Source organism: Natrix helvetica, assembly GCF_964273705.1.
Source record: "Natrix helvetica genome assembly, chromosome: 1".
NCBI classification, from domain to species: domain Eukaryota; kingdom Metazoa; phylum Chordata; class Lepidosauria; order Squamata; family Natricidae; genus Natrix; species Natrix helvetica.
This window is the reverse complement of record NC_138548.1, coordinates 203,784,652-203,809,439: the sequence shown is the minus strand read 5'-3', so window position 1 is coordinate 203,809,439 and position 24,788 is coordinate 203,784,652. Positions and strand designations below refer to the sequence as shown.

General features: G+C 41.5%; 1 protein-coding gene across 4 annotated transcripts in view; it reads left to right on the top strand.

The window, feature by feature from the left end:
• Window positions 1-24,788, top strand: part of UBA1 (ubiquitin like modifier activating enzyme 1) — a 47,849-nt gene that overhangs the window by 13,326 nt on the left and 9,735 nt on the right. For 3 of the 4 annotated variants that reach the window (XM_081954453.1, XM_081954455.1, XM_081954454.1), the window contains exons 2-9: window positions 20,074-20,190; window positions 22,122-22,180; window positions 22,392-22,560; window positions 22,685-22,819; window positions 23,171-23,277; window positions 23,502-23,592; window positions 23,701-23,833; window positions 24,676-24,773. In XM_081954453.1, the coding sequence (XP_081810579.1) occupies window positions 20,074-20,190; window positions 22,122-22,180; window positions 22,392-22,560; window positions 22,685-22,819; window positions 23,171-23,277; window positions 23,502-23,592; window positions 23,701-23,833; window positions 24,676-24,773 (909 nt within the window). Of the gene's footprint in view, window positions 1-12,114; window positions 12,270-20,073; window positions 20,191-22,121; window positions 22,181-22,391; window positions 22,561-22,684; window positions 22,820-23,170; window positions 23,278-23,501; window positions 23,593-23,700; window positions 23,834-24,675; window positions 24,774-24,788 lie in introns of those variants that run through there. The other variant, XM_081954452.1, reaches the window with a different exon arrangement.

The following is a 24,788-nucleotide window of genomic DNA, read 5'->3' as shown; positions in this document are numbered from 1 at the left end:
GAGGTGATAACTAGGGCCATCTCCTAGGGCATTGCTGAGGGGCTCAAACAGAAATCCAAACAAGCCTGCAAGTCTAGCACCACCAGTATAAGCCAGCCTTTACTTGTTTATTTAACCAGACTTCCTTCAAGACTATCATTAAGAAGGCCAAAATGGCTACCCGATTAGAGGCCTCCGTACCTGAACAAGCCACTTCCGAAACAGTCAAGTACGGTGAGGAGCTCTTTGACGAACCCGTCATTGCTCAGGAGATAGTTCCAGTACCCAAATTATTTCTGAATGTTGTGCAGCACCAGTGGGCCAAACCTGGTACTCTAGCCACGCCTAGCAATAGCGACAGGAAACTTTACACTGTGGACGCTGCCTTGGAGAATCTTTTAAAACTACCTCAGGTAGATCTGCCTGTGCAGGCTCTTACTTCCTCTTCCATCTTGCCCCCCAACCTCTTAGAGGGTCTGAAAGCAGAGGACAAAAGATCAGAAAAAGCATGTCATAAGACCCATCAGGCAGCGGCTTGGGCCATTAAGACGGCCTCCTCCGCTTCCTTTATGTCTAGGGCGTCTCTTCTGTGGCTTTGCCGCCTTGCCACGAAACTTCCTGCAAGGTGACACCAAGTTGAGGCAGGAACTGAACAAGATTATGGTGGCAGCTGAATACATTGCCGATGCTATTCTTAATTCTGCAAAATTTGCATCAAGGGCCTTATCCTCCAATGTCACCACACGCTGGCTATTATGGTTGCGTCACTGGAACGCAGATATGAGGTCCAAGTGGAAGTTGGCCTCAGCTCCCTTCAAGGGGACAAAACTCTTTGATGAGGCCTTGGACCTGGTTCTCTCCCATTGCAGGCTGTCTGCAGTTATTCCAGGTGAGATGGGAGCAGACCATGTCAGACCAGTGGGTACTCCAAACCATCCGACTGGGTCTGACCCTGGAATTCATCTCCACTCCCCCCGCCACTTCATCCGCTGTCCCACTCCCTCCTCCCCAACCAAAAGGTCCCTGATGGAGCAGGAGATTCAGCATCTTTGGGAGATAAGGGCCATAGAATTAGTGACAGCGGGACACGAATGGTCAGGTTTCTATTCCATCCTGTTCCTGGTCCCAAAGAACTCAGGAGGGTGGAGGGGGATATTAGATCTAAAAAAGTTAAATTACCATCTGGTGTACAAACGCTTCAAGATGCAGTCCCTCCAGTCAATTCTGGGCTGCATCAGACTGGGAGATCTGCTAACATCAATAGATCTCCGGGAAGCATACCTCCACTTCCCAATCCGAAAGGCCCATCGTAAGTTTCTGAGATTTTATTACGCAGGCAAGCATTATCAGTACAGGGCACTACCGTTCGGCCTGTCATCGGTCCCCAGGACATTTACAAAGATTCTGGCAGCGGTGGTTGCATCCCTGAGGTCATGCCCAGTTCAACTTCAAGCATATCTAGATGACATTCTCATTCAATCGTCGTCCTCCCAACAAGCAGTCAGGGACCTTCGGTTGACGATGAGAGTTCTGCAAGATCACGGCTTCTCTGTCAATCTGGAAAAGAGCCACCTCACTCCCACCACCAGGTTGCAGTATCTCTGCTCAATAATAGACACTGTCAGTTGCCAGGTCGCCTTGTCCCAGGAGCGTATCTCCAGCATCAGAAAACTGGTACTCCAGGTGCGGACTTTGCGGTCGGCGCCCATTGTTCAGTTATCGACGCTCCTCGGCAAAATGATTTCTTGCCTGACAATAGTGCCATGGGCAAGGTTGCACTTGAGACAGCTTCAGTGGTGTCTTCTGCCTCACCAAAGGGCCAAGAACAGCAATTTCCCCACTCCGATCCCAGTTCCACTCAATGTCCAGCAGACCCTGCAGTGGTGGCTTTCTCCTGCGTTGACCAAGGGCAGTTTCTTCCGTGAACCGGATTGCCTCATCATCATGACGGACACTAGTCTATTTGGATAGGGAGCCCATCTCGACAATCAGGTCACAGAAGGCAGGTGGTCTGCCAGCGATCTCAAGCACAGCATAAACTGGCTGGAGCTAAAAGTGGCGAGGCTAGCTCTTCTATATTTTCAGACAAAAATCCAAGGTCACCATGTAATGTTGCTCATGGACAATGTGGCGACCAAGGCACATGTAAACTGCCAGGAAGGCACTTGCTGCAATTCGTTGATGGTGGAGGCGGAACATCTGGGGAAGTGGGCGGAGAAACATCTGTCATCCCTTTGAGCGGAGCACATCTCCGGGGTGAGCAATGTCGAAGCGGATTGGCTGAGCAGGGCCACGATCAACCACTCAGAGTGGCGCCTGTACCCGGACCTTTTCCTCAAGATCACGCAGAGGTTCGGCCGCCCGTCAGTCAATCTATTCGCCACCCCAGAGAACACCCATCTCCCTTGTTTCTTCTCCAGGTTCCGGTCCCCAGGAGCAGAGAGAGTTAACGCTCTGCTTTGCCACTGGCCACCCGGCCTGCTCTATGCGTTCCCACCACTTCCACTCCTTCCCAGCGTGATTCGCATGATACTAGCGGAACAAGCGGAGGTGCTTCTAGTGGCCCAGACAGACATGGTTTGCCGACCTTGTGAGTCTCACCATCGCCAAACCATGGAGAATACCTCCAGTGGAGATCTCTCTCAACCAGGGGGCTCTATCACACCCAGAGCCCCAGTGGTTGCAATTTGCCATCTGGCACTTGAGAGGGACCTCCTGGAGCAGCGATGGCGAACCTTTTTTGGCTTGCGTGCCATAAGTGGGGGGAGCGCAGGAGGGTCATGTGCAGGCGTGCCGCACCCATAATGCAATGCGTGACCCCCCAGTGCGCATGCGTGCACTACAGGCGCTCCCCCCATTTTTACATGCTTTTTTTGCCCTCCCCAGGCTCCAGAGGCTTTATAGGAGCCTGGGGAGGGCGAAAACAGCCTTCCCCACCCCCCCTGGAAGCCCTCCGGAGGCTTAAGGGACCGTCAGGAGGCTTCCCTGAAGCCTCAGGAGCAGTCAAAACGACCCTCCGAGCAAACCAGAAGTCCGTTCCTGAACTTCCAATTTGCCCGTAGGGCTGGTTTTTTGCGCTCCAGAGGCTTCACAGAAGCTTATGAAGCCTCCAGAGGGCCTCAGGGGGAGAGGCGGGGGAGACTCTTTTCACCCTCCGCAGGCTCCTATAAAGCCTCTGGAGCCTGGGGAGGGCAAAAAATGGCTTTTAAAAAGGGTGAACCCAGTTGGCCAGCGCTCGCATGTGCGCTGGCCAGCTGACAGGGCAGCGCTTCGTGTGCCCTGACAAATGGCTCCGCGTGCCACCTGTGGCACGCGTGCCATAGGTTCGCCATCACTGTCCTAGAGAGAGACTATCTGCTAAGGTCATAGAAACCATTCAAGCCTCTCAGCGACTACCAAAATTTATGATGCCACCTGGGCCGCTTTCGCCAGGTGGTGCACTCAAAAATCTATTGATTCCACTTCTGCCACCATTCCACAGATTTTGGATTTTTTGCAGGAGGGGTTGGACTAAAGGTTAGCGGCGAATATGCTTCCGCGTCAGGTTGCAGCACTGTCTACTGTCCTGGCTTCCAGCAACCACCTCTCCCTTGCATATCATCCCAGGGTCTGCAGTTTCCTAAAAGGGGCCACCAATTTACGTCCTCCTGTCATCCATTGTTATCCGTCCTGGGAGTTTGTTGGTGACGTAGAAAAGCAGACGCAGACAGGAGTAAGGTTGTGCTGGGAAGGCCATCCTGAGCAACGTTTTATTGTCAAACTTCTCAGAATAGAAAAGCTCATTGGACAGAAAATCCACTTGGCAACTATTGATTGGTTTACAGATGCATGCTTTTCCTCACGGACACCTCATGGGCACTTCATGGACACTTCATGATGAAGATACGTGACCCATATGTTTATAAGTTAATTTATTACTGCTTGCAACGTGCAAATTCCATCGTCTTTCTTGTAAGCAAAAGGATTAAGAGGAAGGAATGTAGACTTTGACTGATTTAATCAGCGTGGTTTGCCAACTACTGATTAATCAATTAACCCCACAGGAGTTGAACATTGTCTTGAGGGTACTGATCGGCCCTCTGTTTGAGCCCCTTCGATCCTTTGACTTGAAACACCTGACTTTCAAAACGGTCTTTCTGACCGCCATTACTTCTGCACGAAGGATCTCGGAGCTGGCAGCCCTGTCTGTCATGGAGGACCTATATATCATACATCCTAACAGGGTCGTTCTCCGTCTGGATCTTTCGTTCATCCCTAAAGTCAACACTTGATTCTACCGCAGCCAGAAAGTCATTCTTCCAAACTTTAGCCTGCATCCAAGGCATCCTAGGGAGCGCAGATAGCACAAACTAGATGTGCATAGGACACTCTGCAAGTACATCAAGCGCACGGCATCGTTTTGGTGGTCTGAATCCCTCTTCATATCGTTTCAACCTGCCACTATGGGGAGCAAGGTCACCTCTGCCACCATCGGCCAATGGTTGCGCACCTGCATCGCCCTTGCCTACCAGCTCCAGTCTACACAGGTGCCACGTCACATCACGGCCCAGTCTACAAGAAGCGCTGCCTCTACAGCAGCCTGGGTGACTTAAGCGCCCATAGAATAAATCTGCAGGGCAGCAACGTGGGCATCGCCGTCTCAATTTGTTCGGAACTACAAGTTAGATAAGTTTGTGTCAGCGGACGCAGCCTTTGGAAGACGAGTTCTTCAGGGCATTCATTTGGCTGGAGAGACCATTAACTCAATTACTCCCTGCCCTAGTGACATTTAGCTTGGGTATGTCCCATGCTTGGACTCTCCAAGCAGCGCACAGGAGAAGTAGCGTTGGCTTACCTGAATGGTCTTCTCTGTGCGCTGCGGGAGAGTCCAACCCCGCCCTAAGGACTCTCACAGTGTTAATTTCGCGTTGACATTTCTTTCTTCTAACGGCTGTATTTGAACTCTCAGCTGACCAGAGCTCATGACTTACGCTGTTTCTGCGAATTGCTATTGACTTGATCTTGTAATAAACTTATTGGAACCACCGTTGAACAGACTACAGGTCCACGCCTTCATCAAAAAATCTGAGGTGCCAGCACAGGAGGCGTGGCTAAAGATCTTCAATTCAGTCCAGGGCAGTCAGACAGAATTAACCCATGCTTGGACTCTCCCGCAGTGCACAGAGAAGACCGTAAGCCAACGCTCCTTCTGCATCTGTGGTTGGAGGATAGACTTGGATCACAGTGATACTGATTGGTTTGATTGTAGGGGGATGAACCAAGCGCTTACCTCTTTACCCTTTTATTTTAATATGATGGTGACTGCAGTGGTTTTATTCTCCACAGTAAATATAATGTTCTTCTAAAGTGATCCATTCCAGTCCACTTTCTATTTGGTAACTTCTAGAATGTCTGTCTACATTCTTCACATTTCTTTACTTTACTTTTACTTTTATTTAATTTATAAACCGCGCCCTCTCCTAGAAGGGACTCGGGGTGGTGTACAGTCATATTAAAACACAATATAAATACATACAGATATAGATAAATATGGATAAATATAGATGGAGGAGGTAACATATAAACTGTACAATAATAATTAAAATTAAAATTAGAGATACATTAAAAACTACCCCTAAAAAACTACCCCAGAATAAAATGTTTGGCAGGAGGTTAAGAATGGGACTATAAATGGGCTAGGCCAGCTAATTGGAACAGGTGGGTCTTGAGTTTCTGTCAGAAGGAGCGGAGGTCGGTAGTGGTTCTGATATCGGGGGGGAGGTCATTCCAGAGGGTTGGGCCCATCACAGAGAAGGCTCTACTCCTGGGTGCCGCACATTGGCATTGCTTAGTGGACGACACCCGGAGGAGTCCCTCCCTGTGGGAGCGAATTGGTCGCAGGGATGTATGAGGTAAGATGCGATCCCGCAGGTAACTAGGTCCTGTGCCATGGAGCGCTTTAAAGATGGTAATCAACACCTTGAAACGCACCCGAAAAACCACAGGCAGCCAGTGCAGCTCGCGCAGGAGAGGTGTTATGTGGGAGTACCTGGTACTCCCCATGATAGCCCGTGCGGCCGCATTCTGAACTAGCTGTAGTCTTCGGGTGCATCTCAAGGGGAGCCCCATGTAGAGAGTGTTGCAGTAGTCCAGACGGGACTGAGAGCATCAAATTGTTGCTCTGACATTCCACATATCAGTGGTTTACTGTACATATCTTTGCAGCATTAAATTTTCCTTTTGGCTATGAGCATATCAGCAGGTGGTCATCCTTTCAGCAGCCACATTATAAACATCAGTGCTTTTCTTGTTTACCCCCTGTTTGTTCTTCCTGAGTAGCTTGATGATGGATACCTTCTAAATTGGTGTGTGTGTGTGTGTGTGTTTCAGCTTTCTGTATCATATTATGCTGACATTGACCATGTGAATGTCCATTTGGCTTCTGTGCAGAATACTGAAATGGCTCGTCATTTCCTTCCCCAGTCTTCAAACAGTTTGAAATCTGAGGGAAAAATATCCTTTATCCCTTGGACTTTCTGAGTTTTTTTTTTAAAGTTCATTTTGGAAGAAGAAATAATTAGGATAAATGGTAATGATTTTGCTTGTTCAGCAAGCTAAGCCATAAACCGTTTAAAATCACAGTGGCTAGATTTGAACAGAATGCTAATCTAAAATCTAGCGGGCCATATTTTGGCTTAGCATCATGTGTGGAGCTAATTTTTATATCAAACCTTATGGGAAAGCATTCATTTTTTGCATACATATTCATACCAGAAATGAAATGGTATAAGTTACATTCTGGGTATGTAATATCTGTATTTATAAATGTACACATGTACTAATTTTAGAAGTGACAAACCTTGTGAAATGATCTCTGCTAAATTATCTCTAGAGCTGTGCAATCACAAAGCTCCACAAAAATGCTAAATTCAAGTATCATGTTTTGCACATTAATACATCATGTAGGAAGGATTAAACAGCTAGAAAGATATATTTATATGTTAGGGTTTTGACCACACTTTAAAATTTTATACACTATGCTTCCATGAAGAGCCCAATGCAGCAACTTCAAGTTTAATCCTTGCCTTTTGTAGAAAGACATCAAATAGTAGAACTGAAAAAGATGCTGGTTGGGTTCATGTGCCAAGCAAGTCAAGCAAAGCTTAAGATGTATGAATCCAGCTATTGCCGATGGTAAAGAGTGGCTTACGACTTAGTATATTGAGTGAACTCTACGTGGCAGGAGTGGTATGTTATTATATGCCCTTTTTGCTAAAGAGCTCCATCTGACAAGACCCGTGAGACAAACTGTTTCAACTGTGGCTCATGCTCTCTGGAACACCATTCTTCCCAAGGCAAAGATTGCCCCAGCCTCATACAAAACCCTTAAGACATATAGATATATGTCATATGGGCATACCAGGGGTTGTAACACAAATGCACACACACACATATATATATTGCAGCATCTTTGGGGATTCCATGAGGACAAGACGCCTGCAAGATAGTTGTATTATATTTAGGATGTTGTCCATTCTCCCATAGTCTTGCTTTTTATTTATGTTTGTTTTTTAATATTTAACTGTCTGTTTTATTTTATGCTGCCTAGAGTCACATTTAGTGAAATGGGCAGCTATATAAGTTTCCTAAATAAATAAATAAGATTTATTCAGTTAACCCTGTTCTTAAAAGCCCTTTCTACATTGACAAAATGCGTATAGTGGTGTCTAGAGGTACGGTAATCTACAGCTAGTGTAGCACTTATAAATCTGCCAGGCTTAAAAGCCTGGCAAAGAAGCACATTGGATTTTGTAGGTGATTCGTGAGTTCATTCCATATTCCCTTTGGGAGCACTCTGCCTTCTATTATAGTGAAACAGCGACACACAAAGGATTTTTTTAAAGGGATGGTTTTTGTTTTATGTTTCTTGTTATCTATTCATCCCAAAGTGCAATATGCATAGTGTGTAAGCTCCATCTTATTTTCACAATACCTTTGGGTGAGTTGGGTTAAGCTGTGCCTGGCCTAGGGTCACTAGATGACTGAAAAATGCCTTGAGCCCTAATCCAACAGTTCACCCATTATGCAGGGACCTTTGTCACTGATAATTGCTGATTGTGCCTAGAGTTATAGCAGACTGTCATGAGAGAAGCTTCTCTGTGCTCCCAGGTTGCTTCTTATGTTACATATTGCTATATTGGTGGTGAGATTTAAAATTATTTTTATATATTAGATTTATTATTAATTCAGCATGTAGGTAGTCCTCGACTTATGACCATTCGTTCAGCAACCATTTGAAGTTGCAACAGTGGTGCTGAAAAAAGGACTTTTGACCTGTGCCCAAAGTTACGGTCATCACAACACCCTTGTGGTCATGTAGTCAAAATACTTGGCAGTCGACTCACACTTACAACATGGTGTGTGTGTGTTTCCAGACCTGTCTATCTCACTCTCTGATGTATGCCCTTTTGGCCACCTGCACTCTGCCTTGTAGAACAGTAAGTTGCCCCAGAACTGTGTGTCTCTGAGTCTATTTGCCATGCCTTGGGAAGACTCAGTCACACTAACCTATCCCAGCAAGCGCTAGCAAGCAAGCATTCACCCATCTGTCTTCTCTCCCAGTTTCCTGCACTGACTTTTTGCCTTTGGCATCCAGCCACTGTGGCCAAAGGAGAAGTACCTCCATGCCTTTGTTGTCTCCTTTTCAGACCCACAATTACTCTGCTAATCCCATGCATCCCTCCTTTTCTGGCTTCTTGCATATGGCTCCCCCATCCTGCTGCAGCAGTGCAGTGCTAAGCTGCAGTGCCCATGAAGCCCCTGCAAGCATCTGTTTGACCAACTGCCTTCTCTCCCAATTCCCCATGCTGACGTTTTGCCTTTTGCACCCAGCCTCTGTGGCCAAAGAAGAAGTGCCTTTTTATCTATGCCGTCTCAATTCCCCATTCCTTAAAAGTGGCTGTCTGTGCTTTCAAAATGTTGCACTGTCTTTGGAAACCTTCGGGAACAACAGCTGGGCACAAAAGGCAACAGGTTGATGCAGGGAATTGGGAGAGAAAACAGCTGGGTGAACAAATGCTTGGTGGCACTTGTTGGGGTTTCATGGGTGCTGGCACTGTGCTGCTGGGGTGTGCTGGAGAGTCATCTATAGAAGTGTTTGCTGGAGAAGCAGGAGTGCCTAATGTAGTATAGTGGCTATGAGTTCGAAAAGGAGGCCGCAAGGCACTTCTGCTTTGTCTATGGATAACAGTCAGTACATATAATATAATGTGTGAATGACCTTGGGGAACTTTCCTAGATTCTGCCTAGGAAATGATCAGACAAGAGAGAGGAGGCCTCCCAGAGCTTAATAGTTAGAGGAATAAACTTAAGAAGGACTTGGTTTGATTGATCAAATGGTTAAAGTGGCAGTGGGAAGTTTAGATCTTCAGACTTGCAAGATCCTGTTAGTAAAGTAGCATTATCTCATCAAGTCATATTTCTTTTCTGGCTTACCTGACAGGGCAGACAATCATTGAGGAGAACTGAGAGCGAAGGCACACAGGAAAACAAATGCTTGCTGGTGTTTGTTGTTGTGGCCGAGGCTTCCTGGGGCATGGCAAGTAGCCCCTTTGGGTCAGGCAGTTATGGGGCTGCTTTCCATTATGTAGTTATATGGGGCTGTTTTCCATCCTGCAAGGCAGAGTGCCAGGCAGCCAGAGATGGGAGGGAGATTGGGTGGGGGGGGGGGGAGACAGGGACGAATCACTTAAAAGCCCATCATTCTGGGTTAATGACCTTAACAGAGAGTGCCAGGATTGCCATGTAAGTTAGTGGGGTGATGCGATGTCTCACTTTATGCCCGCACTGACTAATTGTAACAATCTTGGTCCCAATTGTAATAAAAAAGAGGACTATATGTATAGAGACACTCAGTTGACTAGTGATTCATGGCTGCTTTTTAAGCTTTCGGCATAAATTGACAGGCGATAAAACAACAAAACACCTGCCCTGGGGGAAAGGAAAACTTGAAACCCTGGCTCTTCCAGTAAGCACTAGGGCAGGCAAGAGCTAGAGTTTTTAAGGCCTTCCTAAAGGATGACAGTACCCAGGCTCTTAAAATCCTCTATAACTTTCAGATGACATAGAGTATTTTCCATTTACCGTATGGAAGATGCACCGGAGTATAAGATGCACCAAGATTTTGAAGATGTAAATAAAAAAAAACCTTTTTTGCACTCTGCAGGCCTCCCAAACCCTCTGCACGTCCATTTTTGTGAAGGGGGCGGGGTTTCGGGAGGCCAAAAATACTGCATTGTGTATAATATGCACCCAGATTTTCACCCTCTTTTTTGGAGGGAAAAGGTGCGTCTTACACTCCGAAAAATACTGTACTTTTGTCATTATAATATCTCTGTAAGGTGTGATGGTCTGAGCTATGATTATTTCAGATGTCATTTGTTAGCAACTTTTACAGCTTACAAAAGGTATAAACTTCCATAAGCCTCATTTCATTTAATCAGATGTAACAGAATGGCTAGAGCGATACAGGATTTATACTGGGATGAGTTGGGGATGAAAGACGGAAGACAAGTAGTATTCAGATGTAGGTTATGCATAAGAGAGACTACAGGGAGCTTGTCAATTAACAACTTGTAAGGTTGTTGAGCCCTTCAGATTGGTGTAGGTTACAGCAGCTGAAAACATTCTGAGAACAGATCTTTTCATTTTTGGTTTCCTTAATTGGTATTTAAGATACGTGAAAGAATAGAACAGTATTTTGTAAATGCATTGAGGTGGGATAAATGTGGTTTGATATTTTTGAATATTAGTTTCCAGTAGGCATCAGAGTTCAATGATTGGTATCCCTTGATATCCTATAATTGTGTCAAGGCAAATAGCCATGATAAATGCTGACCAACAAGTATGCAGCAATTATTACACTTGTTCTATTCAGATTTGTACAGTCTGACTTCATATGTTGACAGCTTGACCCTTTTTTACTGTTGCCTAAGATTTGTGCAGTAGTTTCATTTTACTCATGTGTGATTTGAGCATAATGCTTAAATCTTTAGTATAGATTTTTGGTTTCACCAGTGTGAAAGAGCACCAATGGTTGCTGGATTGTGCAAGAAAAAATAACATAACTGCCTCTTATTATGTGGTTGAGCTAGACATACATGTTTTGGTAAAAACAAGTGGAGATATCTGATTGAAATGCTGCCTACCATAACTTATTTGGGACAACTGGTTCCATTATTATTTATACTTGTCCTATTTTATACAGTTGTTGCAAGGATAAATTGATTATATTTTAGAAAATTACTTTTAATTAATTTTTATAAGTATAGGGTTTTTTCCACACTGGCAAAACATTTCTCCTGCTGTCCCAAAGGTATTTTTTTCAGGAGGCAACTGGCTTTCTTGTTTTTTTTCTTTGAAGATGTTTCACTTCTCATCCAAGAAGTTTCTTCAGTTTTGACTGGATGGTGGGAAACTGAAGGCTTTATGTTCCTTGCAGACAGTTGTTCATTTGCATCCTTTTTGACTAAAGAGTCTTGAAGCACTTGGAGGTTTATCTGTGTCCTCAGGGTCACCTGAGTAGTAATGGTTCCTGTAGTCTGCAATTTTTACTCCCAACACCATTCGAAGGGTGTTCATCCCAAATTGCATAGCTAAAAGTCTATAGAGATTCTCAGTCACCCAGGCCATAGTTGTCCCAATTCAGGAGGCAACGGGACTTTCAGCACCTTTGAGTGGATGACTTGACAATCTCTATAGATTTCTCCTGCCGAAATACCTATCTTGCTTGCAGTTCCTTTAAATAAGGAATTGTATTCCTCTTTCGCTCTAACTCAGGAGTGAGATACACATTTCTATTCCTTAAGGCGTTGCTGGGCTCGTTTCATTTCCTCCGTCTTGGCGTGAAGTTTCGAAGGGGCATGGCCCTGATACTGCAAGGGCCGCCTCTTTTTACCTCAAGGCTGAGGTCGGGCGGGAGGGTTTTGCCCGCATCACTTTTTTCATCATAAAAGGAGGCAGATTCCCCAGGTCAGTGGGCGTGGCCTCGCGCTAACTTTTCTCCTTTTAGCCTATCAGGGCGAGCCTCTGTGTGACGGACGCTGGCTGAATCCAATGGAGTCGCGCCGAGGAAAGGTTGCGTTTAGTCGCAGTCTAGATAGGAGCGGTGCGACACTGGGGAGGTTTTTGTTCCGGGCCCTGCCGCGGCCATCTTATGTCAGTGCAGGCCGGAGGAGGAAACAGCAGCAGCAGCGCAGAGCGGTGACTCGGCAGCAGCGGCGGCCGCGGCAGGGCCTGACACAGCCTCATTGGTAATCTTTGGGGCTCCCCCCCCTCCCGTCGCCAATTTCCCTAGAAACAGAGGAACATTCAAAAGGAATCTGGTCTCCATAGAAACGCCTCTTTCCCCCCTCCCCTTTTTGTGTAGGGTTCCTTCTTCCAAGCCGGCAAGGCCTAGACCGCGTCTCGCCGGCAAGTAGCGTTACGGCCAACTGCTCCTCGTCTTGCGCCCCCGCCCCACTTCATCCCTTACCTGCCTGGGATTTCTAGCTTTCCTTGCCTCCCAACGCCCTTTTTCTGAGGCCGCCTGGTGCCCAGCTGGCCTCTTAGCTGAGCAGCTCTCCTTTTCCTTCCTTCTTTTCCTCCCGTTTTTTTTCAGCCCATTCAGAGAAATGCCCCCCTTTCTCGCTCTTTCCGTTTCGCCCCTCAAATTACCTCTCTCTTCTATGAAGGCTAAATGGGGGAATAATTCCCGTTTCCCCAGCAAAGGATTCCTGACTCTTACTGGTCTGTTCTTTCCTGAGGGGTGGGGAACAAATTGGGGGGGGGGGAGAAGTGGAAAGTGTGGGCTGCCGTTAGCTACTGTAATTTTCTCCCGTTTCTCTCCACCACCCCCCCCTTGGGAGGGATGCGGGTTTCAGAGAAGAAGAGCCCGAATAAAAAGTCCCCGGGGGAGGGGGAGGTTAGTCACCTGGGCGTAAATGTTGAGTTAGGAGTGTGGGAAGCGCTGTGAATTGTTGGGGTGGGTTCTTTCTTTCAGCGTCTATCCTAACGGTATTTGTGAAGAGGCCGTATTAACAGTATTCTTCGATTTACTGAGGAGTTGCAAAGGAGATAAAACAGAATCTCAGTCATGCCAATAGCATGGCAAAACAGATTTTTGAAGGATTTTCTCCCCTCTAGGAAAATGTGGTTCTTCAGTGGTCTTTGATAGGAGTATAATCCAGTTGGCTTTAACATTGCTGGCTCTGCATCATTGGTTGTGGTTGTTATCTCGGTATCTATTCCAAAAATGCATCGGTTTCACAGAAGAAATGATAATTCCCCCCCCCCCCCCCCAGTTTTCCACGGACTTTTCCTACCACTGGGATTGGTTTTTCAAGAATTTCAAGATTTGCTATCTGGGTTTTTAAACTTTTAAGAATTCATTTTTGGAGAAGGCTGTATATTATTGAAAATAGGGAAGGCAGACAGAGATCAGATAGTGTAGTTTTATATCTTACTAGTTCGTATATTAAAAGGGATATGTTAGGAATTGTGAGGCAATCAGGGCACTTGCCCTTTTACATATCTCTGGGCGTATCTTATGATCACATCTCTGGCATGCAATCCCATCTATCTGAAATAATATAGCCCATATTCTTTGTATTTGTCAGCCTGTGCATGCGTGTCATGGGGCAGCTTGAATGTGATTCTGGTAAATCTGCCTGAACTGATTTGCCACTTAATTGTCTTGCACAAGAAGCTAATTAAAAGATTGCCCTGTTTAACTCTTATCCTTTATTGGTAGTCTTTACTTAAAATGTATACTGTAATTGACTGGCTATATCTTGTACATCCAATAAGCATTGACATTTAATATGCCAGGTCAAGTTTCCATGGCAATTATTTTTGTAATTTATTTTTTCAGATACTGTAATTTTAACCTGAGATAGCTGTAAAGGGGAAGAAAGCATGTGATGTGTTTTCATTCACGGCTCATTCATGGTTTTATAGTAGAAAAGCTCAGAACTTCATATCCGATCAGAATTATGTTCTGTGCATTTTCCTTCGTCATGTAGGCCAAAAGTATTTAGAGTGTATTATCTCCAATTCTGTTTTATGCTTTCTTTTATAGATATCAAGAAGTTTGGGAACAGAACTCCAGATAGGATTCTGAATCTAATTTTGGCATTTATATAAAATCCTGTGACATTGCCTTTGTTTCCTTTTTGTTACTTTCTTTTCATTACCTTAAAACTAATTTAAAAAATTAATAGTAAGTGTATTTCTTTGTAACCTATGCCTTTCAGTAGACATATCAAATCTCAGATGTTAAGTATTTTAAGGGATCTGTTCTGACAAGGCATAGGACTTCTGGCTGCTAAGTTTAGACAGCCCATCAAACTTGTATGCTTTTTCATAATATGGTATGTGTGCCAATTATTATGTCTTTACAAGTTCTTTATAAACCCCAAGCAAGAAAGTTAATATAAATAAAGATTAAAATACAGATTTCTATGTAAAAACTCACTCCAATGAAGTTTTGTTCCAAAGTTGTGAAATTTTACAGTCTTTCATCTTCAGCATCCATAATAATTTTTATTTTATTTCTAATCAGGCTTTTTGTCTCACTTATCTCTTGATTGGCAACTTTATTTTTGAAATCAATTTTATCTAGCATTTGATATATGCACCAATTTGCAAAATTGTCAATCATGGGACATATTGAGCCAATGGAAATAGGCATTTGTTAGATGGAAAATCCTCAACTGGACTACATTTCACCAGAGATTATTGTATAGATTATTGTGCTAAGTCTTTTTAATTTACCTGTTTTTCTGATGCCTATCTGATATGATTGGTTGATCATTACATAGAACACCCCTGCTTATTGCTTTACTGAACTATAATGATAGCATTATGCTTTATATTTCCTGAAACATACCTTGTGTATTTTTGGGGTGGGGGTTGGTTTTTGCTGGGCTTAAAATTCAGATATAGATACTAGAGTTAAGATATCCTGAATGAAATATAGATTTGGGGTGCTCACATCATTTAGAAAACAGTTCCAAAGAGTCTAGAATGGGAAGCTATAGATCACAGAGTTGATACAACATAGTGACTTACAGTTTAAAAAAAGATATCTGATTACATACAGACAAAATTTGTTGTCGTCGTTGAGATAAAATATAGTGTAATTTCACATAAAACCTATTCCTGGCTTAACCCCAAATTTTGAGCAACCTGTTGATATGGCAATTTAGTTCATTGCTGTATTGTTAAACAATTGAGTATCTAAAATTCCTGTTTTACAGCAAATCATTCATGCCAGAATATCCAGTTCCATTTTCTGCCTGTCTTTATGAGAAAGATTCCTTTTAGAACTCAACTTCTAGTAACTGCATGGACACCTGTTTTTTTTTCTTGTTTGCTCCAAGTCAAAGCTATTTATTTCACCATTGTAGTGTTAGTTTCATATGGTTGCACAGTCCTCTTGTTTTGCACTGTCCCCACTTCAGTTCACATAGCAAAGTTGTCAATACATAAAATGATCAGAGCTTTTGTTTTTTAGCTGGCTTGTCATAGAGCCTGATTTCTATGCTTGAGGGATTAGAACATGTGTTCTTCCCATTCCTAGTCCAGCATCATAATGTCAACCTCACATTGGTTCTTACAGTTTATTCTACAGTTACTTATATTTAATGTCATTCTTGTGTTACTGCTTTTTCCTCAACCAGTTCAAATAAGAGTAAATGGTTTTAAGGGAAAGTACCATATACCGTACTACCTGTATTTTCATCAAGATTTATCAGGATTAATATCAATATGATATTAATTTGTTAAAATGACTTAATGTTATAAAATGTTGGGAATTTTTACTCATTGGTTGTTCCTATTGTTCTTCAGGCTTAAAAAGGAGAAGTTTTATGTTTTGATTATTTCTGTTTCAATTAACTCGTGTGAAAAAATATTTTATTATGGTGTAACTTTTGTGCTCTTTGGATGCCCATTAAAATGGATATATTTGTTAATAAATATGCTTGTCCCAAAAGTATATCCTGCAGATTCTAGCTTCATAAGTCACTATGGTAGGAATAGCAAAAACTGTTTCTTTGTTTTTATTTGAATTTGTATGACAGTGTCCATTACGCCACTGTGAATTTCTAAATTCACAATACTTATCAGCAATAATGGTTGATATTTAATCTAGGACAGGGGTGTCAAACTTGCGGGCCGGATGCATCATGTGCTGGCCATGTCCAGTTTAGCAAAGGAGGAAAAAGTCATGATACCTCACATCATGACAACGTGAGGATGTGAGTTTGACACAACTGATCTAGGAGGTAAACATTTTCATTCATTATATGTGGAAATTCTTCCAAAATTATTAGGATCATTTTTTAGTTAAATTATTCTTTGTTCAAGATAATTCCCTTTGCATTTTTCTGCTTAATTTATTCTACTTCAGTAATTTCTGCTAGAAAATTACTACATATATAATTTTGGAGAGGTGAATATAGTAGAAGCTATCTTTGAGGACTATCAGTACTGTTTGATAGCCTTTTAGTTCAGTGAATATACTGGCTAAATAAAAATAGTCATTCTTATTAGAGATATACGGCTTAAACAACACACCAAAAAATTGCTGAACCCAGTGCTCACTTGGTTTTATTAATCAAAAAGCTGACAGCTGTAGTTTCCTCAATGGTCCCTGCATAAAGGATGGATTAACTTTTAAGTAATGGAAGCTATCCTTGCCTGGGCTTCATAGTTGTAATGCTGAGCATGTTAGGTCCAGTTGTATGCCTCAGTCAGCAGTGTCCTTGTATAGTAGAGACATTTTTCTCTCTCCCCCAAATAGCCTCAAAGTCCATTTCAGAGAGGTTCAAATTTGTATGCCGCTTCATTTGCAGGGTCTAACTAACTTACAGTTAAACAATTATAGTAATAAAACAATCAATCATTATTGAACCAGCAGATCAACTGTTGGTATCGGAAACCTAACAATAGAACACATAGTCTCAAAAGAATTCTTATCTGATAATACAGCCATACTTCAGATGTAATAGGAATGTTCTTTCTTCAAAAGCTCCACAGAAGAACAGATTATAGAGAACAGAATTAGATTGTAACTAATTTTAATTTAATTTTTTAATATGATCCTTTTGTTACTGATTATGCCACCTGTTACCATAAATCAGTATTGTGATTTAACTCTGTAAAAATCTTCCTTTTATTTTTTTTATTTTTTACTTCATTCTGTTTATATTTTTTTACTGTACATTGCCTAAGGCTCCCCCCCCCCATTTTTTTATGAAGCAGTAAAAACCTTATCGACCTTGTATATATTCTTCCACATATTGAGAAAAGAAAATATATACTCCCTATTTTTCGTTGGCCTGATTTTGAATTGAAATCAGTTGTACTTCCTACTCAGTGTTATGTCTTATTGATGCTCTTTTCCAAATTGCTTCCCTTCAATCTGGAAACTAATTTGCTGTTGACATTTCCTTACTAGATGATTGGATAGGGTATATTCTCTTTCAAAAACCAGCAAGAATTGTATTTAATCAGGAAATAAAATGTTACATTGGTGTGGAACATGGATAACTGCAGTCATTTTACAGTTACGTGGAACAAGACATCCTTCGTCTTTATGATCTGTTTTTACCAGCAGGTAGGAAAGATTACAGGTAGTCCATGATTTATGACCACAATTGAGCCCACCATTTCTGTTGCTAAGTGAAAGATTTGTTAAGTGAATTTTTGCTCTATTAATGACTTTCCGTGCCACAGTTGGTAAATGAATCTGCAGTTGTTAAGTTAGTAACACAGTGTTAAGTGAATCTGGATTGGCTTTGTTTATAAGAAGGTCACATAGCCCAAGGAACCATCATAAATATGAGTCAGTTGCCAAGCATCTGAATTTTGATCCCGTGACCATGGGATGCCATAACGGTTGTGTGAAAAATGGCCATACTTCACTTTTTTCAGTTCCATTGTAACTTTGGTCACTAAATGAACTGTTATAAGTTGAGGACTACCTGTACTTATATAACACTAAAATTATATATACAATTGGGAGGAAAGGTGGGAAGTATTAGCTTTGCAGCAACTGACATTAAAACTTTCAAACATTGTTAGCTTACCTTGCAGCTAGCATCATAGTTTCTTAGAACCATTGTAATCACTGAACCAGTTGTTACTTTCCCCCTTCATGCTGTAATTTCTTAAAACAGATCCAGAGTAATATTACCTTGGCTGCTAGAACAAGAGTATCAGCACTTCAAGGTGGCATTTGGCTAACGTACTTTTTATTATGATTTTCCTTTGACTGAGGAAATTCAGTCATTTGTGTCTAACATCATGATAATGTAACATAATTGAGCAGGGTGTATGGTGTGGGGTTCCATAAATTAATTAAATTCAGCATATGGCAAAAAAAAAACCTGGATGCTCTTTTGAAATGGATGCTCATTAATTGAGCTCAGGGCTTGCAATAATAAAAGGATTATAAACTGTTTTTCTTGGATGAATAGAGCTGATAATGAGATGCTGAATTCATACACAACAAGAATAAGTGTAATATCATTGGATGGATTTAAATAGACTATAAGTAAAGCAGTAGGATTCATTTAAAGAATTTTGTTCTTACCTGTTTAAGTAAGCATATCCTAGGAAGAAATAAGGAAATGCTTTCTTCCAATGAATTTGTGGTACAGGTAGATCTCTACTTGTGATCATAATTGAACCCAGATTTATCGTCATAAATTGTAATCTTAAACTGAGGCATCATGTGACCAGACTGGATTTATGGAAAAAGATTTTTTTTGCAGCGGTCGTTAAGTCAGTCAATTTTCTCCAATGGGCATTTTTTGCCAGAAATGAAATAAATGCCAGAATTTGACCAAGATCACAGATTGTGGTTTATTGACTGCAGGATGCTGCAAATGGTCATGATGCAGCAAACAAGGGCCAGGTGTGTCTAAAATGCGATCATATGACTCTGATATGTTCGTAAATAGCCTTTGTAATTTGGAAAAGGGTTGTAAGTAGCTTTTGGGTGGTCCATCATAATTTTGAATGGTCATTAACTGGTCATAAATTGAGGACTACCTGTATTGGATAGTGAGCATTTCTTCTAACATTCTTTTTTCATACCTGCATTTATCACTCTAAATGGTAGTATGTTGTAAAACTGGATTTTCTTTTGGAGTGTTTCATTGCAATTTCTACAGAAGTATAAGCTATTGGGATGTTTCTTAGAAGTATAAAAACTTTTTAATAATACTAAGTTCTAATGCTCTGTAAGCAATAAACTCATTGTAAATTGCTAATAATATTATTTTTGGCAGCTAAGAGTGATTCAGCTACTCTTTTTTGTCCAGTAAAACTGATTAATTAGTAGCCCCTCCTTAGTCAGCCTATTGATTACAATTGAGTTATTTCTGTGGCACCTTGGAGACATTTGCCATAAAAGAACAGCTTAAACTGATGTCATCTGGTTCAGAATTCTATGATTGTAGGTGTAGCATTGAAAAATAATTAGTTTTACATGGTAGATTAAAAAGGAACTTCATATTTTAAAACTGTTTTAAAATAGCACACCGTATTGTTCCATACCTTGGAAATACTTTTTTTTTCTGATGAGAAATCTGCTAAGAAAGACAGTGCCTTTTTCAATTGATCCAATATAAGGTACTTTTTTTAAGCACAGAAGGTGAAGGAAAGCTATGCTTCCTCAAAGGTTTGTTTTCCATTATGCTACTGCCATACTTGATTAACTGGTATGATTTAGTTGGTTGATTCTGCAATTAGTACTCCAATGGGACATGGGAAATAGTCCCTTTGGGGTGTCCTAAGAGACCACTGGTAGCAATATGTTCTTCACATGGAGTAAATCTTTTGATTCCCTCAGGCAACAAAGATTGTGGACCAGTATTGGGAGGAAATTGTTAATTGCTTCTGCTTCATTGCAATAGACACCATTTTTGTATTTCTCTCCTATTCCCATAAGTGCTTTGCCTATTACATAGGATATTTTTGTTTTTGGCAGAGTCATAATCCTGCTGCAAAATGATTAGATGATGAAAGATTGTATTCTCATATCTGTATTTTCCATTGTGCATTTAGATGTCCAGCTCGCCGTTGTCCAAGAAGCGTCGCTTGGGTGAATCAGAGTCAAAGACGGGTTCAAACTGCTCCTCTGGAAAATCCGTACAGACTGATTTGCGTGAAGCGCCTGCCAACGTAAGTTTCTGGATTGATTAATGCAGCATACTATCTCTGATTCTGACATACTGATTCTCTACCTCAGCGGCCCCCAACCTTTTGGGCTCCCGGGACAGGTTCCATGAAGAGAGATTTTTCTGTGGACTGGAGGGGCATGGTTTTGTGCACCGCCTGCATCCCGCAGATGGGGCTTCACTTGTTTGCAGGGCCCAGTTTCTGGCATGCCTAGTACCGGTCCATGAACCGGGGGTTGGGGACCCCTGCTCTACTTGCACAGAGAAAATATGTTAGCTTTAAAGATGAGCAAGGGTAAATCCAGCATTAATTTTGATCTTGGTAAAGGGCCTATTGTCATGATACAGAGAGGAGGCAGAAAATCTTAATGCCTCCCCAACTTGTAAGCACCCTAGGTCTATACTGGTGTGTGTGTGTGTGTGTGTGAGAGAGAGAGAGAGGGAGGGAGGGAGGGAGAGCTAAAAAGGATTTCTACATTTTGCTCCCAGATTGAAACAGTCTTGATTACAGTCCTTCTCTTAGTTACAGCCTTTCTTGTGAAATTGATAGAAACCATTAAGTATCCAAATAGTTACATCTTGAATATGTTTATAGATAGCAATTATTACAGCATATTAATTACAAATTAATACAAGAGTTTACACTTCTATAAAAATGCACAAGATAATCTGGAATCTGCAACCTTTGATTATATAGGAGTCAAATTCCCTGATTTTGCATTAACAACTCTTGGGAACCTTTAGTGATGTGCATATATATAAGTCATTGTACCCATTGCTACTATCTCTTATATCTAGCTTTTTGTACATGTTACAACACATGCTTTCTTGTCCTACTAGAGCAAGTGGTATAAGCAAGCAGTGGGTAGTACAGGTAGTCCTTGATTTACGACCACAATTGAGCCCAACATTTTTATTGCTAAGTAAGACAGTTAAGTGATTTTTGCCCCATTTTACCACTTTCTCGCCACATTTGTTAAGTGAATCACTGCAATTGTTAAGTCAGGAACACAGTTCTTAAGTGTACCTGGCTTTCCCATTGACTTTGTTTGTTAGGTCATAAAACATGATCACATGAGCCCAGCACACTGCAACTTTCATAAATATGAGTCAGTGTCAATTGTCTGAATTTTGATTGTGTGACCATGGGAATGCTGCAAAGGTCATATGTGGGAAAAACAGTCACAAGTCACTTTTTTCAGTGCTGTTGTAACTTCAAATGGCCACTAAACAAACGGTTATGAGCCAATGACTACCTGTACTTGTAATATGAATTTACAGTCATCTGGTCATCTTGTGTTGATTTATGACTGGCTTGTGTTCAGCTCTTTCTTAGCTTGGAGAATGTATATTTATTTTTTAAAAGATAGGCTTTTACTGTTTTGGTTCCATTTCTTGGAGAAATAATTTGGGACAGATTGTCAAATATTGGGAAACCGCTGCTATGCATTGAGAGTACTACATATTTTTGGGGGGAGGGGGATTGAAAACTGCAACTCCTCCCTGGTAATAGGTAGCCTTAGCTGTGCCCTTAAAATGTGCTCTGCATTCTTCTGTAAGGAATTAATAAGCCTGAAGGTGTGTCTTCATGTAGTATTAAAATAAATACTCAGATTTATACAGAGGAATAGAGGGGCAAAGGATGCTGTAATATCCGTTTCCTTTTGTATTTGTTGTTCTTTCTTGTAATGCAGTTCTGGATTTGTGAAATATATTCCCTGAGTTGCCATCCATAATTCAATTGATCAGATCTCTTGACTTCTTTTTGTACTTTAAATTCTTCCTTGGTAAATAATTAATATTTGAAATGTATTGAGAGTGATAAAATATAGGAACCAAATAGTGGTTGTTCTTAGTTATTTGTGTTCCTTTATCACATTCTTTTAATGATCAAAAGGTAGCCAAGGATTAAGTGATTATATTTGTCCTTTCCAGGGTATGGCCAAGAATGGAAGTGAAACAGACATTGATGAGGGTCTATACTCAAGGCAGCTGTAAGTATCAAAAGGAGAATGGGTGCTGTTTTGAAAAGTAGATTGTTAGTAAGTAATATGTGAATATTAAGTATTAAGTATGATGTGTTTTGGAGCTGTTGAACTTTATCAGATGTTGAGAGAAAACTGCCTGTATATGGGATGTTCAGTTTTCAGGTTGGACCAACAAGGCACTGAAAATGCAATCCTTTTTCCCATTTGTCCTGTATAGATATGTATTGGGCCACGAGGCAATGAAACGAATGCAGAATGCCAACATCTTGGTATCTGGTTTGCGAGGACTAGGTGTGGAGATAGCTAAAAACATCATTTTAGGTGGTGTTAAATCGGTCACAATCCATGACCAAGGTATAGCTGAATGGTCTGATCTCTCTTCCCAGGTAGGTTCTTCATCATACCTCTTAATTCACTCTATTCACTTAAATATGGTTCTATTTGTGATTCCCTTTATTGAAACATATTTACTACTAAAACATCCCCCCACTTCCCCATCTTTTCTTCCAGTTCTACCTTCGTGAGGAAGACCTTGGAAAGAACCGTGCTGAAGTATCTCAGACACGGCTCGCTGAACTCAACTCCTATGTACCTGTTACTGCTTACACTGGACCCCTCAGTGAGGACTTTCTTAACAACTTCCAGGTATTTTAATTTCTTAATTTCTCAGAAGAGAGGGTTACAAAGCACTTTATATCAAGAATTACTTTCCTGATTCAGTAAACAATATAGTTAGACATTCGGCTTATATTTTCTATATACACAAAGATCTAACGTTTTTGAGAGTTTTTGTGAGCATTACTAAATAAAATGAAAAATAGGATGGGAGAGAAGACATGGCTGGGAATATTACTTGCCATAGACCAGGAAGTCTGAACAGTGAGCTGATACTGAAGAGCTCCAGATTTCTGGTGTGATTTATTTCAAAGGCTTTTTCTTCCCTCCATCCATCCATCCAGTTTTATAACCGCCCATCTCCCTATCTCCTTTTTGCAGGTAGTTGTGCTCACCAATTGTCCCTTGGAGGAACAGTTACGTATTAGTGATTTCTGTCACAGCCAAAATATCAAACTTGTAGTGGCAGATACAAAAGGACTCTTTGGGTAAGACAATAGTTTGTTTTTAATACCCTTTTCCGTGTTGTGACCATTTCTTTCAGTAGGGTGCTTCTTTTGGTTGGGATGAACTGTTTGGGATTCCTAACCACGATATGTCATGCGCCACACAGCCCAGTTATGGGGTACCAACCTTGGCTTTCAAGACCACCAGGCACAGTGCTGAAGATGCTCCAGAGCCCCTAAGATCACCCATTTTCTCTCTCTTACAGCCAGTTGTTCTGTGACTTTGGTGAGAACATGGTTGTGACAGATACCAATGGAGAGCAGCCACTTAGTGCTATGGTCTCAATGGTTACTAAGGTAATTATTTCTTGAAGCTGGCAGTCAAGGTTCTGTTTCTGAGGTAGATTTATTGATTTTTTTCACTTGAGACCCACACAGTAGCTCAAATTTCTTTTTCCTGTACAGGGGTGCCCTGGAGAGGTAACCTGTCTAGATGAGGCTCGGCATGGTTTTGAAAGCGGAGACTTTGTTTCTTTCCTGGAAGTTGAGGGCATGAAAGAGCTTAACAGTTGTGAGCCAATGGAAATCAAAGTGTTGGGTGAGACATGGTGTTGCTTTGAATTGCACAAAATGTAGATGTTACTAGAATGGAATATCTGTCAAAAGTTTTTTTTTAACTGTTTGACAAAATTATCTTTTGGTATGTTGGGAATCATATAGAGTGTCCAATATGTAACATTAACTTGGAATTTTAGCCTGAGTTACAAGTGACAGTCAGTTTGTTGCAGTGGTTAAAAATATCAAGCTAGTACAAAGCCGTTTGGGTGGTTTTGGGCCAGTCACACTTTCTCAGCCGTAGGAAGAAGGCAAGGGCAGACTATTTCTAAAATTGTTGCCAAGAAAACTGCAGAGACTTGTCTAAGAGTGAAGACTGACTTGACGGTGCAAAAAAACAAAACGAAAAAGAAGTCTACAAACACTGAATTGATTGTAAGTCTTAAGCATGCTACAAATAAGCATGTTAGAGAATGTGGAAAGAAGCTCATTGTAGCATCTTCATTCTCTTGTATGAATTTTTTTTTAGTTTCCTGAAAATTCTCCAGTTCATTACTCAGAATATAATTACTCTGGCACAGCATAACAAAAACATTTCACGGTCCATCTTCTCTCTTTGCTGCTTGTTTATTGTAGCATGAGGGCATATTTCTTTTCTTCCGTAATTACTTAGAATTTAATCCTATTGTGGAAATGTTAGAAAAATTGGCTCGTACTACTTTCTCGTGTCTATTAAGAAAGTTCTCCGAGACTACTAATTTGACAAGATTGTTGAGGATTCTTGGTCCAAGTTAATATGGCAGTTCTGCAGTGCCAATGTTTTTATTTTCAGTGTGGTTCTTTACCTGTGACATCTGTATGGCTGTACTTATTATTCTTTTCTAGGTCCCTACACATTTAGTATTGGTGACACCTCCAACTTTTCAGACTATGTACGTGGTGGCATTGTTACCCAGGTCAAAATGCCAAAGAAGATTAGCTTTGTAAGTGTCCTTTCT